Source organism: Saccostrea echinata, unplaced genomic scaffold (genome assembly GCF_033153115.1).
Source record: "Saccostrea echinata isolate AGI-Se365-2 ecotype Australia unplaced genomic scaffold, CSIRO_AGI_Sech_v1 ptg000057l, whole genome shotgun sequence".
NCBI lineage: Eukaryota > Metazoa > Mollusca > Bivalvia > Ostreida > Ostreidae > Saccostrea > Saccostrea echinata.
In genome coordinates, this window is record NW_026889806.1 from 4,083,094 (window position 1) to 4,102,013 (window position 18,920).

The 18,920-nt window shown below is 32.8% G+C and overlaps 2 protein-coding genes across 2 annotated transcripts; both read left to right on the forward strand.

Moving 5' to 3' along the window:
* The first annotated feature begins 5,809 nt into the window (after positions 1 to 5,809).
* On the forward strand, positions 5,810 to 9,918 carry LOC133174063 (tetraspanin-9-like). Its single transcript, XM_061309105.1, has 6 exons — positions 5,810 to 6,035; positions 6,219 to 6,293; positions 6,508 to 6,618; positions 7,755 to 7,940; positions 8,046 to 8,129; positions 9,829 to 9,918. Exons 1-6 carry the CDS (start codon positions 5,817 to 5,819, stop codon positions 9,916 to 9,918), a joined length of 765 nt encoding a protein of 254 aa, XP_061165089.1. The 5' UTR covers positions 5,810 to 5,816.
* Positions 9,919 to 14,021: 4,103 nt separating this feature from the next.
* LOC133174286 (CD63 antigen-like) lies at positions 14,022 to 18,875 on the forward strand. The gene is made up of 7 exons (XM_061309373.1): positions 14,022 to 14,081; positions 15,728 to 15,958; positions 16,070 to 16,144; positions 16,431 to 16,541; positions 16,984 to 17,166; positions 17,844 to 17,927; positions 18,800 to 18,875. Exons 1-7 carry the CDS (start codon positions 14,022 to 14,024, stop codon positions 18,866 to 18,868), a joined length of 813 nt encoding a protein of 270 aa, XP_061165357.1. The 3' UTR covers positions 18,869 to 18,875.
* Positions 18,876 to 18,920: the final 45 nt, after the last annotated feature.

Consider the following 18,920-nt stretch of genomic DNA (forward strand, 5'->3'; position numbering starts at 1 on the left):
AGCTGAAAATGTTTAAACGTTAACACACGACGGACGACGGATGACGCACGACGACGGACGAAAACAGATAGCAATAGGTCACCTGAGTGACTCAGGTGACCTAGTAAAGAGAATACAACGCTCGCGCATGCTTAGCAGCATTGTAAACAAATCGCATGTGGCAATCGAACAAAAACTTGGTCATCCTAAGTCTCTAACAAAATGACCACAACACCGAACAAGGGTAATTGTCAGATTATCGGGAAGCCCTGTTCCTTCCTCAGGACTAAGAAAAATAAGAATATATCTATACATGTGCATGTATAATTTTACATGTTTGATTTAAAAGTTGAAATCAGTTGATTTTTGATGATTCCAGACCTGTATAAAATACAGGCATGTTAACCAAAAGATTAAAAACATTGGTTATCAAAACCTTATAGGTAATTGATACTGATGTCAAAACCAAGATAATATTACCTTAATACTACAAGCAAAACGTCATATTTCTATGTAAGAAGATAAATAACGCCCATACAGCTTCTTTGCCCCCCCCCCCTTAAATAAAAAAATCTTTGGATCAAAGGCAAAGGCCCAAGTCATAGATCGAATTGAAAGAAAAAAATAATGATATGCAAAAAACAAAACAAAACAAAAAACTAGCAGATCAAGGATGAAAAAAATCAAATGTGTTTCATTCTTAAAATGAGAGACATAGGAAGACAAAAACGAATGATGAAGGAATGATTAAGGTGAATATAAATATAAAGAACAGCAATCAACCTCAAATTCTGTAATCAATACAAATCGAGAACTGGGTAAAACACAGACCCCTAGGAAATCAGAGTGTATGCATCTCCTGTCGACTGGTCAAATCCACAGTCACCCCTCTGTATTTACTAGTTAAACAGAGTAGTCTAGTCAAAAATGAGTATTGTTAATACACAAAACGTCGTCGATAAATCAAATGTTGAGTTGAAAGCAACGGCAAACTTTTCTTCTTCTCATGTAGATTTTTTTTTTTAAATTCTGCTTTATAAGAGTACTAAAGAGGTCGGTAAATAAAGATAAATAATTGTGAATTCCAAAAGATTATTGAAAAAAAAAACCTGGTCTCTAAAGACTACAGTGATTTTTTCGATGAGGAAATTCAGCACCTTTTGATATCAACTTGAGAGTGTAAAACCTGTGTGATTTTTAACTACATGTAAGTCATTTACTTAACTAATAACAAGAAGACCTTGACACTTTATCAGAATGGATTAAAAGTATCATGTGGATGTTAAAATCTCGCATGAAAAAGTTGAGGGTTAAAATGAAAACCATCTACCCATCTGTCTTCAATAATTCAGAAGTGGAAAAGAATAAGATATATTACACGATTAATATCTACTCGTCCCAGCTGACAAAGGTTGTAACAACATTGTTTGTAAGGCTTGTTATTTTAATTGTATTTTAGAAGCTCTTGGATTTAATTCTGCAAGTTGTAATACAACATATACTCATAGTTCCCTTTCCAAGGAGGACATTCTTCAAAACCATATGTCAGTTTTAAATATATTTCCAAAAATCAAATTGAATTTGAATTACCATACCTATATTGGATGTCTTAACTACATAAAAATCTTTACAAACAAAGATACATAGCAGGTTCCAGTAAATGTTCTATCAAGCCTCTTTCTTTACTCCTCATCACAATATTAACAGCAGTGAAAGAGAAACTTCAGGAGTACTGTACAACAATACATTCGAGAAGTAGTGTAAATCAGATGTGGATACTTAAAATCTCCAAGGAACTATTAGAAAATTTGAAATCACAGAAATTTACCAAAATTAATCACATCCAAGAGTATGACTTTTCAACACTGTATACAACCATTTCCCTACGATAAATTAAAGCCACACAGACTTTTTGACATCATAGACAACTGCTTTTTCAATAAAAATGGAATTTGTAAATTTACATACCTTGTCACTGACCATCTGCAAAATTATTTTGTTAGAAAAACATTTTGATTGTACACACAAGTACTCCGAGGTTGACATAATTAAAAAGATACTTGAGTTTCTGATTAACAATATCTATGTAGTTTTTGGAGGTCAAGGGTTCTGAAAAAGGTAGTTTATTTAGGTTCTAAAAACTATAATTTTCGAGAAAGCTAATATTTTAAGGAATTGTACAAAAATTTTCATGTGTCATGCAAAAATGCTATTTTTGTCAATTTTTTCCGTTTTGCGTCACGATGTCGCTTTACAATATTCATTTTCATTCTTACATTGATTCGATATATCCCTTTCAACTCGAAATAAAAATAACCCAGAGTTTAACGCATTTGTTTCGTATTTGAACATTTTACCAGAAAACGACATTAATGGCAACCGAACAACAAAACTTTATGATAAACGTGATAACTTCAACTTTTTTATCGTCATTTTCCTTTATGTATGTAGCAATATACCATTATCACCTGTATATGAAGTATATGTCTCCAAGTTCCAAGTTGATTCAATACGCAAGAGCATATTCTACTTACGGACAATTAACAAAACGAGGCAAGATGTTGGTAAATACGTGGATGATTCTAGGATATCAACAATCCTGTTTAAAGTCAACATATTTTGCAAATTCTATGGTCGATACAATGACTTTTTCAGCAAATTCAATCTATCATTAAGTCAAAAGTTGTCTGACGTTTTTCATACAAATTGTTAGGGCAGTATTTTGACACTGAATTGTCTACGAATTTTTCCGTTTGCCCCATCATGAGAAGGAGCACACGGCGGGTACGCCTGATCGACAGGGAATACTAACTCCTCCATGGCATCTGATCCCACCTCTGATGTTTTTGTGGTCCGTGTTCGCTCTACTCCCTATTTGTATTGTTCCAATGGACTTTAGAGCTTGATCGCTGTTCGTTATCTTCATATTTCATATTGAAGATATCATAATTTGCAAGTTCCGTCTGTATTTATGAAGCCGTTGTCTAGGCGTCAAAAAGCCTTGTCCTTATTTATCCTGAGGAATGGGTTGTATAAAGTATTGAAATTCTAATGTTTTGATGCCGTTGATTTCGGGGGAAAGTTAATGATTAAAAATTTTCAAAAACATTTTGAAGTTTTTGAGAATTTACATTTTATTCAAACCACTTTTTGAATAGGCTTCTAGAACAACAGGTCTAAAGTTTCTCCTTCACAGCAGTTCATATTTTTGAGAGGATTAGCGATAAGGGATTCATAGAACATTTTCTGGACAATGCAACATATTTTTGATAGTTAGGATTTTGAGAAGTTTTGGTGTCCGGTATACGAGGGTTGTTTATAAAGTTCGTAGACAAATTTTCTTAATGATACCCATACTGCCAAATGTGTACGATATTATTTTGATATAGACCATGATTTAGTAAATTTAAAAAAAAAATCAAATAATATCCACTATTTTACAAAAAATTTAAGTGTAAATAGATTATATATGCAAGTCGCACAGTCAAGTCTGACGTAAAGCTAATTTCATGATAACCTCTAAATATGGATTTGGATATTTATCACATAATCGTGAACACATGCTATTTTTTCCTTCTTTATTTTGTCACTGCTAAGTGTGTGTGATAATATTTACAATATAAATTAAATGAGAAAATTTTTAAAATTCAGAACAATATACGACAATTTACGAGCGTCTTTTGTATTACCACTTCTTACACAAGCTGCAGAATAGATATATCATATTTTCATCAAATAAAATTAGTTTTCCTCTTCTTGTAATGTTTTTCACATTGTACACATCGTTGAAAAATCTTATATACCAATATCTAATCAATGAACTAAATATATTCCAATAGTTTTTAATTGTTTGAATAATTAGTTTGTTCTTGACGTCGCTTCTGCCATATTAAAACAATTTTATGACTGGATGCTGTTCGATGCTGACGGCCGGCGATGCCTTTTCTGTGGATTTTTGAAACATATTCTTTGCAGTTTTTCTTAATATTTAAACAACTTCTTTATTTGAGACACATTTGATTTTTAATAAGTTTTGGCTTGTTTTAGCAAGAAATAATAGTTTCATTTCGAAAACCTTTTTTCAAAGTTTATGGCATTTTAGCCCTCGGCCGTGCGCACCATCTGCTACCTTGAAAGTCCGCGATTTTTACAAAAATATGAAGATAGAAGAACCAAAACCAAACCATTCTGCCCTGGATTTTCATAACAAATGATTTGGTATGAAATAGGTATATCGAAGACCAATCAGTTTGACAAAAACGTCATTGTCCAATTTATGGACAACCCTGGTATGCATGGTGACTCAAATTCACTCTCGATGACTGAGATGGTAAGAGAATTGAAATTTAGCAAACGCTGGAATAGCCTTTGTGAAAGCGTGCGCTTATGAAGATCTGTTAATTTTTTTTTTTCATTGTTCTGTATAACCAGTAATTACAAAAGAAGAACGATCAAGTTACAAGTAAATGAATTAGAACAGCAGACAATATGAGCACAGATTTAAATCAGCATTGAGGGGGAAAGGGGAGGCCATAAACCAAATCAAAAAGAATTCTGTACAACCAAAAGGTGGTATGTATATTTCTGAGTATTTTTAGTTTTAATACTCAAGCTTCTCCAATTTTTATGAAACTTTTTGGAATTGTGTTATGGAGAATAAAATTTATTTTTGTATTTATTCTTGGTTATAAAACATAACGTGATGTTCGACTCCAAGTATTTGGCAAGAGCTATATATCCAAATAAATTAAAACAGTCACGACATGGGAATTTTCGAAATATTTGTACATATATGTACTTCATTATATTATAAAATTGGTGGAACTGATTTTCTAGCATTAAAAATGACAGTAAAATACAATAACAAGGCCTAGTAAGATATTTCTTAACTTTAAGTTTATAAATCACTGAAAACATGCTCCGATATGAACATATACTTTAAAAGTATTTATTAACTTGGAAAGAAACCATTTATTTTGGGTGGAATACTGGTACCGTACAAGGTTCGTTATTAATTACAATATACTAGATACATAATTGGGAACATTCGAAAATTACATTTGTTGTATTTTGTTAATTTGTAAACATTGATAAATAATTTAATTTTGGTTGTAGCGCGTCATTTGATTGAATAAGAAAAAGAAGCTTATATCGTATAACCTGTGTTGCCTACGTCATAATGACTTACGTCAAAAACGTATCAATCCGCTTGGCGTTACCTTAAAAATATGTACAATTTGAAGGCATTTCTGAAGGAGATATTGTCCTTTTTTCAACACTTAATGATGGAAAATTAAATTTTTAGGAATGAATTTAATAGCTACCCAAGTTATACTGGTATAACTTGGGTTGGAACAGTTTACGCTTTTTAATAAATTGCATCGCGGTTTTTAGAGCGTAAACTGTCCCAACCCAGGTTAAACAGTATTTTGGTAGCTATTAAATTCATTCCCTAAAGATTCTTTTTATTCAAATACATAAGAAATTACGTTATGTGAATTTTCCAGATCAAGATGGGTTGTTTCTCCTCAATGGGCAAGCTTTTCCTGGTCTTTATCAACATTCTGTTTATGGTATGCTTAGTTAAGTAAAAGCAAACTTATGTCCAATGTTTTTATAAAACAAATAAGTTTCTACAAGTGTATGCTATTTCTTATCTACGTAAAAAAATCCAAACAATAAAAATAGAGTGAGTTTAATCAAAAGACATGAAAACTTGAGAAAATAAGAAACTCTAGCCTGCAATAATATTTGTAGAAATTTCTTAACTTTTCGTAGTTTCTTAATGTTTATACATGTACTTCTTTTTTATTCGTTCGTCCAAGATATTTGGCTTGATGTTGATTCTTCCCGGGATCTTAATTCTGGCGAACGTTAAATACATTGATGAGAACGTCAAACCACTGATGAAAACGTTGTCTTACGGTGATGTCAACCTCGCTGACGTAGCAGACGGTCTCTCCATCTCCATGATTATCCTTGGAACCTTCACAGTCCTAGTGGCTGTTCTAGGATTGTGTGGAGCCTGCAAATCAAACAAGAAATGCCTCTGTGTGGTTAGTTCTATAACAGTCTACCCAGTTTTATAGATAACAAGTCAAAACTAATAAATCATAGATACGTCATTTATAAAAATAAAAACTTATATGAATAAAAACTTTTAAACAACTGAAAATTATGTGCAAGTGTAAAAAAAAACTTGATGGGACAATTATTATTCATTTGATTGAACTTTACAGTACTCTATAATTGTACTTACTCTTCTGGTGTTACAACTGGTCGGAGTGGCGCTCTGGGCAGTGGCCAACGATAAGGTAACTTGCATGTGCTTTAATTAATATTGTTTCATTTGATACAAAAAATAAGAAATTTCTTGAAGAAAGTAATGGTTTCTAGAATTCATTTCTATTAAATAGGAATTCTTCAACGTTTTATACACATACCCTCACACACACAAGTACACACACTTTTGCTGATGGCATCTCATTGGTATTTTAATGCATCACCAAGGGCTTCTTTACGTTTAAGGTGACCAACTCCATTAAAAGTGAACTACTCACCAACCTTCAGACGCACTACACAAAAGAGGATCTATCAAGCCATGAAATTTCTACAGCCTGGAATTATCTTTTTATGAAGGTATCCTTACACGAAAACATCGCCACATAGTTTTCAAGTCAAAAACTTTCTTTGTATTCAAGGCGGTTAAATTCTTAACAATAAATTTCTTTGATGATATTTAACATAATTTGAAAATCGGTATGTCAAAAATGCTTTTACATGTAAAACCGTCTTATTTTTCTTTAAGTTTTTCTTTAAATTTCTTTGATGATATTTAACATAATTTGAAAATCGGTATGTCAAAAATAGATTTACATGTAAAACCGTCTTATTTTTCTTCAAGTGGAGTTTTTTTTAGCTCACCTGAGCTGAAAGCTCATGTGAGCTTTTCTGATCACATTTTGTCCGGCGTCCGTCTGTCTGTCCGTCTGTAAACTTTTCACATTTTCGACTTCTTCTCAAGAACCACTGGGCCAATTTCAACCAAACTTGCCACAAAGTATCCTTGGGTAAAGGGGATTCAAGTTTGTTCAAATGAAGGGCCACGCCCTCTTTCAAGGGGAGATAATTAGAAATTACTGAAAAAATAATGGCATCATTTAAAAATCTTCTTCTCAAGAACCATAGGGCCAGGAAAGATGAAACTCATGTGGAAGCATCCTCAGGTAGTGTGGATTCAAGTTTGTTCAAATCATGACCCCGGGGGTAGGGCGGGGCTGCAATGGAGGATCAAAGTTTTACATAGAAATATATAGGAAAAATCTTTAAAAATCTTCTTCTCAAGAACAGCAAGCCATGATGAGTCATATTTATATGGAAGCATCCTGAGGTAGTGTAGATTCAAATTTGATCAAACCATGGCCCCCGGGGGTAGGGCGGGGCCGCAATGGAGGATCAAAGTTTTACATAGAAATATATAGGAAAAATCTTTAATCTTTGTTATATTGACATGGAAGCATCATCAGGTAGTTTAAAATTCAAGCCCCCCTCCCCTCCCCCCCCCCCCCTTGGTCTTTTCAATACTGAACTGATTGTGCTTTTGCCTAGCCAATGTGCTTAGGTGAGCGATGTGGCCCATGGGCCTCTTGTCTTTAAAATGACTGAGGTACCTTGATTAACCTTTTGTTGGAAATGTGTTTTTCTTTAAATGTTAACAATTTCAGTTCAAATATATATGAATTCTACCTAATTTGCTTTTCAATTCTGTAAAATAGCTGTCGTGTTGTGGTGTCAATGATAATCAGAACATGACAAACGACTTCACAAACCCCCCGTGGAAGGCCTCATCTGGATCCAAAAAGATCCCCATCTTCTGTTGTACAGGGATCAACACCAACAACTATAACCTCATCACCTTCACATCCTGCACAGATCACGTGGATAAAGGCTTTTACAATACAGTTAGTTCACAAAAACAGTAACGCTATATCTGATGTCAGAAATTTACAAACCGAACTCCTGAAAGAAAGCCTCTTGACTGAAGTATAATTTTGTTTTAATAACAGGGTTGTTACAGTGCTGTAGAATCTGCGGTATCTACCTATACTTTATACTTTATCGCTACCGGATGTATCATACTCGGTGTGGAGGTAAAGTACATGTAACTCATACTGAAATAGATGTACGCTGTCAGTTCCAACCAACCAGATTGTTAGGCTCTTGTTTGTATATACTGAATTTGACTACCTGATCAATACATAGGTCTGACGGCGGGTGTGACAGGTCGACAGGGGATGCTTACTCCTCTTAGGCACCTGATTCTACCTCTGAAATTAATTTCCATTGGTCTGTGTTTTATGCCCTCTTCACAGATTTGTATTGTTTATAGATTTTTTGAATTCAATCACTGTTCGTTATCTTGGCCTTTTTTTTCCCTTCAAACCAAGATGGCAAGTTGCAGATATTGGACATTCTTAGAATCTAACTGGTCCTGATTAACATTTCAATAATAATTTTCGCATTTTTACGCTGCTGACAAATGAAGTTTTGTAGTGTTTTAGATGATGATTAAAAACTTCTGTTATAGTGCAAAACAAACTGAACAAATAACTAAATATTTAAATCCACTATAGAGGGATTCTTCTCATGTTCTTCTCATATTTCTTGTATTTAAAAATTTATGAAATTTTCATTGATTCAAGAAGACATTATCACTAAGTGATGGTATCAATTAGATTAAATTTGACAGTTCTATTTTAGAAGCAAGATCAGGTCAAGGTCATTATCTTTTTCCTTGACATTTAGAGTAAAAAAAAATCACTGTTGCTAATCATGTGATGCCTAATTCTATTTTAAAAGATAAAATGTTTTTCTTTTTGCACAGAAAAATGTTACCATATTGGGTCTATCAAATGATTCTACCAAATTAATTGACATTATTTAACTTAAATAGATATTGGCTAATCCGAACTTCCTCTCTGTTTTTCTTAATTTTTTAGGATATATTAGTTATTTTTATATAGTTCTTATATTTAAATATTTCTTATTTTTACATATGTTAAAGTAGTCATATAAATATACAAAATGATACAAAAACAAAAAGCTTTGACCGTTTAGTAAGAGAGAAAAACACCTTTTACTGATTTTTTTTTGCTCAGATCTGTTTTTAGTTGGAAGTTTTCAAAAGCTAACAAGATTGAAGTTTGTTTAGAAAATCATTATTATTTGCTATATTTTAAAACTTTAGGGCATTATTATTAATTTTAGTTACACGTCAAAATTTCTTTAAGTCTTTGATTGTTTAAAAAATTCAACTAAATGTATTGTTCACTAAGTGATTTTGATAGGCAGAAAAGGAGATACTTTCATACGCCGCAGTTCCGCCAAAAATATAGTCCCTGCTGGATTTCAAACTCAGTTTACCATTTCTATTTAAAATTGTACAATTATGATGAGTAAAGAAAAATATAACCCTTTTAATACATTACAGCTATGTATATAAGACATACAAGCAAATTTACTTGGGATATTTCGTCTAGTCAGAAACCAGACAAGAATCCCTCCTTAATGTTATCTCCTTTATTTCTTAAGAAAAAAATCAATCAGTAAACAACGTTTAGCATATCACCTGTACAGATTTCTTGAGCAGTGGCTCTTACTCAATGAAACATACAATAACACATATCGATAACACAGTTTTTAATCTGCTGAATCCTTCTTTAGATGATTATTTGTACAGATATAAATTTATATTTCTGCAACAGCTGCAACATTAATTCTCATACTAACAACCAAAGAAGACATTTTATTGTTTAAATAATTTCCATAACATTACGGTACTTATTTCAGATTGTTGGTCTCGTGTGTGCGTGCTGTTTGTGTAAAAACATTGGGAAGAAAAATCAGGAAGTTTCCCCTCGTAAAAAGAAGAAGAAATGATTATAGACCATGACAATCACAAAAGTTTGTTTGACAAATAACAAGGTTACATTTGGATGATTCATCACATGGAAAAAAAAAATTTCAAATATCATTTGAACTTTTATTGAATAAATATATGTTAATTTATTTAAAGCACCAAACTATCTTGTACTCAAGAAAATATTACAGGTACTTAGAATATCGAATCTGTTCGCAAATCAATTCCAATCTCTTTCTTCATTATAACATAGCAAAATAATGATAAAAATATGTTTACCATGTAAGTTTTTTTAAAGATTGAATTGTGTCAAATAAACTACTTAATTGTTGTTCTCAGCTTTGAAGACCTTGATGCTGAATAATGTACAATTATGTCATTTAGTACAAATAGAATATTATAAAATATATAAAGAAAATATACAAAGTACTAATTGATATTTACTCCTAATTGAATTAAAATAAAAACTTATACAATCGAAATGGTATAATATTCAATATTATTAAATCTGGAATACACACACCAAGAAATGGAATAGGGTATTGCATATATTGCACAGGTTTATCATACAATGACATGTACTTTCTAGATTAGGGTCACTTCCAGCTATACATTCAAGATGCCGGGCAAATGACGATTCAAGCTCGCCATTAGAGCAGCCCAAAATGCCCATGCCTCAAGCATAGATACTCCTGGTATTCACATAATTTGCATACTATCTTTAGTGCAAAATTTAGAATTAAAAACAGTGAATTTGTCAATCTTGAAAACTTTACAACTACTAAGAATTCAGACGAACAACTAGACCAATATCTAAGCCTGAACCAATATATTTCCTCCTGTTAGGAGAGACAAAATACCCAATCCCCCTTTTTTTAAAGAAGGCCGTTTGGATCAGGTGAGGTATAATACACTGATTCTTCATCGTTTTAGGATCTGTTGTATTACTGTTGTATGGGCTGGGGCTTAAGGCATGATGAAACGAGTACTGTTTATGACTTGTGACACGATTTTTCTAAAGACCTCATACATGAAAAGAAGATGATTGATTGACTGTATGTTGTTTTACGTCCCATTCGAGAATTTTTCACTCATAGAGACGTCACCATATTCCGGTGAAGGGCTTCACATTTAGACCTTTCGGAACTCAGGGTCATTGAGCAGCGAGGGATCCTAACGTGCCAGCGCCTGTTGAGACACGAAGCCTCGGTTCTTAAGGTCTCATCCGAAGGACCCTCAACTTTTACTTCAAAGTGTTGAGCGCTTGGCGAAGGAACAGTTGCTGCCTATTTTTTATCGACTTGGGTCAGTCGCGGCCGGGTTTCGAACCCACGACCTTCCGATCACAGAGCGAGCGCTCTACCGTCTGTGATACAGTGACGGTCCATGAAAAGATTTTTTTCCCTGTGGGCCTTCAATTCAACATTTTGATATATCGACAACGTTCTATCAATTAACAATATTTGTTTTGATTTTTACGTTGATTTGATATACCCCTTTGAACTCGAAATAAAAGATATTTTATTCCTTTTTGGATATTTTACTAGAAAAGACGTTAATAGTAACTTAACAACAAAATTTTATGATAAACGTGATGACTTCAACTTTTCTTTCGTCAATTTTTCTCATTTATTTAGCAATATATCATTATATCCTGCATATGGAGTTCATGTCTCTGTGTTGATTCGATACGCAAGAACATGCTTTACGTACGAACAATATATAAAACGAGGCAATCTATTGACAGATAAATTGATAAAACGAGGACATCAACAGCCTCCTTGAAATCAACATTTTGCAAATTCTATGATCGATACAATGACCTTGTCAGCAAATATAATCTACATGTAACATTATTTCGAATTTTTTGACGTTTTTCAGTCAAATTGTTCAGCCATTATTTTCACACTGAATTATCTACGGATGTTTCCGTTTGGCCGATCATGTCAAGGAGCATACGGCGGGTTTGACCGGTCAACATGGATGCTTACTCCTCCATGGCACCTGATCCCAACTCTGAAGTTTTTAGGGGTCTGTGTTTGCTCTGCTCCTGATTTCTATTGTTTGAATGGACTCTTCAGCTTGAATGCTGTTCGTTATCTCCAAATTTCATAACAATTTTTAAAAAATTTAAATTGATTTTAAATTTAGACACGGATGATTTTTCCATCATTGCTAAAATTAAATATTCTGTATTAAAGTTGTGCAGTTTTCTTCGTTTGCATGAGAAACACCAACGGAAAGTGTTCTGTTTCGTAGTTGTTGTACAATAAACTTCAAAGGCAAACACAAGACACTGATGAGATGCATAATGATTTGTCTGAGTAATGAAAAGGAAAAGGAAATGGTTTTGCATACAGTATATCAGAGAAAAATTTGTGAATGACATAAAATATTAACATTTTATTATTTTTTTGAGAGAGAGAGAGGTGGGGGGGGGCACAATAGTGCATTGAACAGTTCTCCCCCACACAGTCTATTATTTCTGGAATCGGCAAGATTTTTGAAGATGGATATGTCATATAATTATATTGGTAAATAATCTCATTGGTGAAATAACTACAGTTAAATGTATAGGTCTTCTTGAACACAAGTAAAATTATATATATATATATATATATATATATATATATATATATATATATATATATATATATATATATATATATATATATATATATATATATATATATATATATAAGAATGCTCAGATACTGGTTAAATCTGGTAGCTGTCAAATACCGATAAAACAATGTATTCATTATAATTTTTGAAACGTCATTTTTTTTAATTTTTTTTTTTTTTTTTTTTTTTTTTTACATATGAACAGATACTTTTTCTATGTGATATAACTTGTACAGCGTTGGATAATACATTCTTGCTCCAGATGCTATTCTGTCTATACATGTACATGTATGTGTTTAATTTGCTATGAACAAGTTAAAATTTGCCTGGAAATTTTAATAAGTAGTATTTAGGGGGGTACCCCAACTATTTTTCTAAATTTAACTTTCACTGTTAATTAATTTAATATGAAAATATTCATTGAAATGACGGTTACCCCACCCACATTTTCTTGTAGAATAGTCAAATTCTCCGATTTTAATTTTTAATAATTTCTTGTCGGAAAAAGTGTAACAACCCCCAACCCCAACCCCCCTTGCGATTGAGCTTCGAGAGGATCATAGTTTTATCAGTGCTTATTAGAAATTTCATATAAGGATATATTTTCAGAAGTCTTTATTAAAACTCTCTTTTTCAAATCTCTTTCAATCACGAAGATTAATCAAACATCACTTAATATAAGTACTATCAAGCAAGGGAGTTACCGTTATTTGTTGGTAATAATCAAAAATTCGAATCCAAGCTGATATACGTATAGTGTTTTTGTTTTTAATAAATATTGCTCTTCCCAACAAAATTGCACATTTTTAATCCCTGGTCTTTTTTATGAAAGGTAACTAGTTTCGGGAAATGGAGCACAGGCACTTGTTTCGGTAATAAATTTTTTAACCTATTGTATAATGTGTAATTATTATACTGTGGGTTAAAGAATTTATTACCGAAACAAGTGCCTGTGAAATGGAGACGATGCTCGTACTTAAGAAAGAAAAATAATGATTCACATTCTAATTTTAACATGTTATTTTCAAATTTATTGACCTGAATAGTCTGCTAATAAACAATTAAAAACCAAATAATTAATTATAATCTTCTAATAAAACAGCATGGTTATAATTGCCCGTATTTACTGCGCGTTAAATGGACCACAAGGGACCCCCTGTAATTAGACATGGTCCTTTTTTCCCACTCAGTGTGACGTCACAAACAGGGCCGGGCATGTCCAGCATTACGTATTTACTGGTAAGAAATGGATATTAAGAAACAATAAAGCAAGTCAACATCTTCTTCGTGAAAGGAGCGTTAAAGAAGTAAGTATTTGCTCATTGATTTTCTTAGAGTTTAACTTATTTTAACACCTAAGAAGAGACAGTTTTCCTCTTTTTTAAAATCGTTGTATTTATGTTCTCAATTTCTCTATTTACATGCTAGTTCAATAATATAACCAAAAAAGAAAAAAAATTATAATTAACAAGTTTCATTACAATATTTCAGTTTAACCATGGGGTGCTTTGATTCCTTGGGATACATCTATTTGGTAATTGTTAATGGACTATTTATGGTAAGTATTAATTGTACTTTTCTAGATCTTGGATATCTTTTTTCTGAATTTAGAATAGGTCTCAAATAACCTTAGCTTGCTCTATAAAATTGTAAGATACCCGATTTTTAAGTTATTTCATTTTGAAAGTGTGGAATTTAAGGCGAAAGACATTTTAGGGCCATTGCAAAAAGGTGTGAATGGACATTTTAACTGGTGGAAGATTTATAGGACATTTTGGCGAAAGAAAAATCAGCTAGCTGTAAAAATTCACCGGACATTTAAGCTGATTTTTTTTTAAAGAAGTAAATTTAATTATCTTAAAGGTTCAATGTGAAGTCAGCAAATATTGACCAATTAATTACTAAGTTATCAACTCTTACGGAAGCTCTCTGGCACAGGTAAAACGGCTGCATTTCATTTCCGGAAACTTTTAAAATATTCAACTTTTCATTTCCGACATTTTATTGTTTTCATTTCCGAATTTTTAAGTTTCAATCTCTGACATTTATCATAAAGGACTTTTCCGGCGATAAAATTCAAAACAAAATTCAAGACTTTCCTTTTAAAATATTTTAAAAGCATAAATCATTTGACATCCACCATAAATTCGGTGCAGTCACCGACATATTTGAATTTGGTGAACAAAAAATTCATGATCGTTTCACTTATGCAAAACTTTTAATTAGACTCAGTGCAGCATTCATATACGGTGTATTGTAATATTTTAATTCGGAGAATGTGGTTTGAAATAAGAGTAATATCAACATTTTGTTAAAAGTTTATTCCCACCTACATCCGTAAACATTAAATTGCCCGAAAGGTACCCTTAAAAATTCTGTAAATATAAAAAAAAAATCAAAATCAAAATTGTCGGAAATGCAATGCAAAATTCCAGAAATGAAATGCAGCGGGTAAAACAAATTCAACTCAAAAATATATTTAGGGAAGTACACGAAAGAATTGATTGATTACTTGAATTCCCCTCCCCTTTTGTTAAATTGTCTATGAAAAACTACAAATCTCCTTTTTGAACTAAGAGTTCTTCCTATACCATTCTCATTCAAAATCCTACTCCTATCTTCCTGTTGGTGAGCATGGGACTGGTTAACGGAAGAGAAATACACATACACATATTTCACTGAATTTTTCGCTAAAATGTACGAATCCTATTTGAAATTCCGCTTAAAGGACCTTCAAATCTTCCACTAAAATGTCCAGAAAATGTCCGCTTAAACTTCCATATTTTTCCACTAAAACGTCCAGTCAATAAGCTAAAATGTCTAAATCCGGGCGCTAATGCCAAGTCTGTAATTAACATATTTTTAATGTAAAATTTTCATTTGACACCTTTGACATTGTTAATCAACTTCATGTAAATCGTGTATTTCAAAATAGAACCCGAATGTGTAATTATGCAACTTTTAATTATTTTATATGCATTTAACAGGTTAGTTACGATTTATTTTCCTATCTCTCTATTGGAATGCATAGTCGGATACCCACGGATGACTTCGTCTTTACTTAAAAGACTATAGATCACCCTATGGCTTGTGTTTCCGACGATGATTGGAGTTGAGATTAAACGCCCCAGTTGCATCGCCCCTCTCACCCCCTTCTCATTGTCCTGTATACGTACACTGTTGATTAATGATATTTTATTTCAGTTATTTGCCATTTTGTTGATCGTGCCCGGGGCGGTGATGCTCGCAGACGTCACATACGTGAATGAAAAAATCGTGCCACTGATGAAAACCCTGTCGGTGGGGAGCTTTAACGCCGCAGACCTCGCCGACGGTCTGGCCATCACCATGGTAGTGATAGGGGGCTTCATTCTCATTATAGCCACCCTGGGGATTTGTGGGGCCTGTAAGAAAGCTAAGGGCTGTCTCTGTCTGGTGAGTTCCTATTTCAAATTAAATAAGAATATTTTCTTTATGTTAAAACAAAGGTGGATTGTTTGTTTTTGGTGATATTTAGATAATATATTTTTTACCATTTCTACTCAGTATTCCCTCATTGTGCTGAGTCTGCTGGTGGTTAAAGTCATAGTGGTAGTGCTGTGGGTTTTGATGAATGCAGAGGTAAGGGACTCCGAAATTTATACACAACAGGATATTAACTATATACACTTACATTTCTTACAGTTTTAAACAATAAACACTCCTAAGATTGGCGTAATCCTGTTATAATCAAAATTATGACGTGTTTACAAATAGATTATCGCAAGACGTAGATATATTATTGTTTAAAAGTTTTTAAAAGCTTGAATCGTGTAATATTACAAAGCCAGATAGATTTATGTACCCTCAAGATGTCTACACGGATTAAATTTGATAACATTACATGTTGTATTTTTTTTATTTACAGGTTCAGTCGTACTTAAAATCTCAGTTGTTATCCCAGCTAACGAATAGATACTCAGCGGACGACCTAACAACCGACGAAATATCAACAGCATTTAACTTCATGTTTATGACGGTAAGGCATTAAACGTGACCATCTAAGCAAGAATGAAAAGAAGTCAAATTGATTAGAAAGGAAAATACTATGTAAACTATAGATATAAAAACTATATTTTAGCTTATCATGTAAGAGTTTACATCAAAACTTCTTTTATTCTAAAACTTAACTTTATAAGAACATATACTTGTACATGTCGATGTATTAACTGTCTGGCATATAGCTGTCCAAAAATAATAGTATTACGTTACTGATACCCAAAATCAATGTTAGAAGAAAGGAGAATTATCCAAATTACATTTTAAAAAAAGCAGGTGCAATTTTTCTAATTATCGTTTTCCTTTCATCTTTGTTAGAATAGAATCATAAATTTCAAGTAAAATGGTTTTAGAATATACAATTAATTTAAAAAAAATTAAAGCATTTTAAAAGTTGAATAAAAGGATGATCTAATTTGTAGCTGGAGTGCTGTGCAGTAAATGCGGTGACAGGACAGACAAATGATTTTGACAACACCCCCTGGATAGCTGGAGCCGGAAGTAAACACATCCCCATCTTTTGTTGTTCCGGTATAAACGCGGATTCAGCTGGCGCCACCTACACAGCCTGTACAGACAATGTTAGCGCCGGTTACTACGGAATTGTAAGTTTTGGTGATTCCTTCCTTCTGTTAAATAATTTATATTTTATGGCTTAATTTCTATTGAGTGGGTTAACCTGATTGAAAATTCATTTATCTCTGTCCTTTGGGAGATGTATCCGAGAAGAAAGCATGATTTCTGTACATGTTACAAATGACTTGGTGGAAAAGAGACAAAATATTATATTCATGCAATATTTACTGTACCTTAATTAGACAAAACCATTACGTCTAGTCAATTCCTTTCACAATTTTCGAATTTACATCGAGCAAGGCCCCAGATATTGATCATACAAATGAAAGGAACTTTTGGAAAATTCCCTCCTATGACTAGCGAAATGTAAAATATTATGAAAGTGACTGACATTCTGACACTTTTGCCACGGTTGTTAACTTTGATACGACCCTACAATTATAGGAGTCCATTTGTTTGACCCTGTTTAAACTTTGTTATAATAACAAAACATCAATCAAGATTGCTCGATGCATTTTCAGTCCAGTTTCACGTAAACCGTACTAGTTTGAGTTTTAAATCGCTATATTGCAATTTACTAACTGTAATGATAAGATTCACCATGCATAGTCGTAATTCAAATTAATTATCAAAACTTGATTAATCTGTAGCTTTTTCTAAAGGCTTTATTCGCAGTATAACATAGCATATTTCCAATCTTTTTCAGGGTTGTTATGATGCTTTTTATAACCTCATTATGAAATACTCGATATACTACATTGCAGTTGGAGTCACAATACTTATAGTCGAGGTAAGATAAGACATGAAATATTAACACCATAATTGTCATGATATATATATATATATATATATAGAGAGAGAGAGAGAGAGAGAGGGGTAATCTCAGCGAGATCCGTAGAGAATAAAAATTTTGGTCTGGTATTTCTACGGATCTCAGACCAGTATCACATAATCTCATTCGGGGTTTCGTGCCCGGACTTCGACCGCTTGTTTCGATTAATACGGGCTGAAATGAATTAGCTGTCCGCTTCAACTTTTTGCTTTGGACATCCTTTTAATTCCCTATCACCATAAAACTTTCGTTTCTTACCTCTGAAAGGTTTAAATCCATCAAAATATAAAGTTGTTGATTTTTCATAGCAATAAGCTATTCGTTTAAACCTCCAATGCTGAAGAGTTCCAGCAATAGTCTGCTTCAAATACTTCGTACCACTAATTTTTCCTATAGAAATGAACCATAGCACGAAGTATTTGAAGCAGACTATTGCTGGAACTCTTCAGCATTGGAGGTTTAAACGAATAGCTTATTGCTATGAAAAATCAACAACTTTATATTTTGATGGATTTAAACCTTTCAGAGGTAAGAAACGAAAGTTTTATGGTGATAGGGAATTAAAAGGATGTCCAAAGCAAAAAGCTGAAGCGGACAGCTAATTCATTTCAGCCCGAATTAATCGAAACAAGCGGTCGAAGTCCGGGCACGAAACCCCGAATGAGATTATGTGATACTGGTCTGAGATCCGTAGAAATACCAGACCAAAATTTTTATTATCTACGGATCTCACTGAGATTAAGAGAGAGGTTAATGTGGAAATGTTTAATATCTATATAATAATTCGTATGTGAATTTTGTTATCTAAATAAAATTTTCATTTTTTTCAGACCCTAGGGGTTATATTTGCCTGCTGTATGTGCAAAAAAATTGGCAAGACGGAAAACGGAAAAGTTTAAGGGGATAACTGATGGAGTCAGTGATACAATATCTGTAAAGAATTCAGTATAT

Excerpts from the sequence above, each read along its gene's own strand:
- LOC133174063 (XM_061309105.1), top strand. The coding sequence starts at position 5,817 with ATGTTGATTCTTCCCGGGATCTTAATTCTGGCGAACGTTAAATACATT. Across the intron at positions 6,294-6,507 it reads GGGCAGTGGCCAACGATAAG|GTGACCAACTCCATTAAAAG; the intron begins GTAACTTGCATG and ends TTTACGTTTAAG. Across the intron at positions 8,130-9,828 it reads GTATCATACTCGGTGTGGAG|ATTGTTGGTCTCGTGTGTGC; the intron begins GTAAAGTACATG and ends TACTTATTTCAG.
- LOC133174286 (XM_061309373.1), top strand. The coding sequence starts at position 14,022 with ATGGGGTGCTTTGATTCCTTGGGATACATCTATTTGGTAATTGTTAAT. Across the intron at positions 14,082-15,727 it reads TTGTTAATGGACTATTTATG|TTATTTGCCATTTTGTTGAT; the intron begins GTAAGTATTAAT and ends ATTTTATTTCAG. Across the intron at positions 17,167-17,843 it reads GCGCCGGTTACTACGGAATT|GGTTGTTATGATGCTTTTTA; the intron begins GTAAGTTTTGGT and ends AATCTTTTTCAG.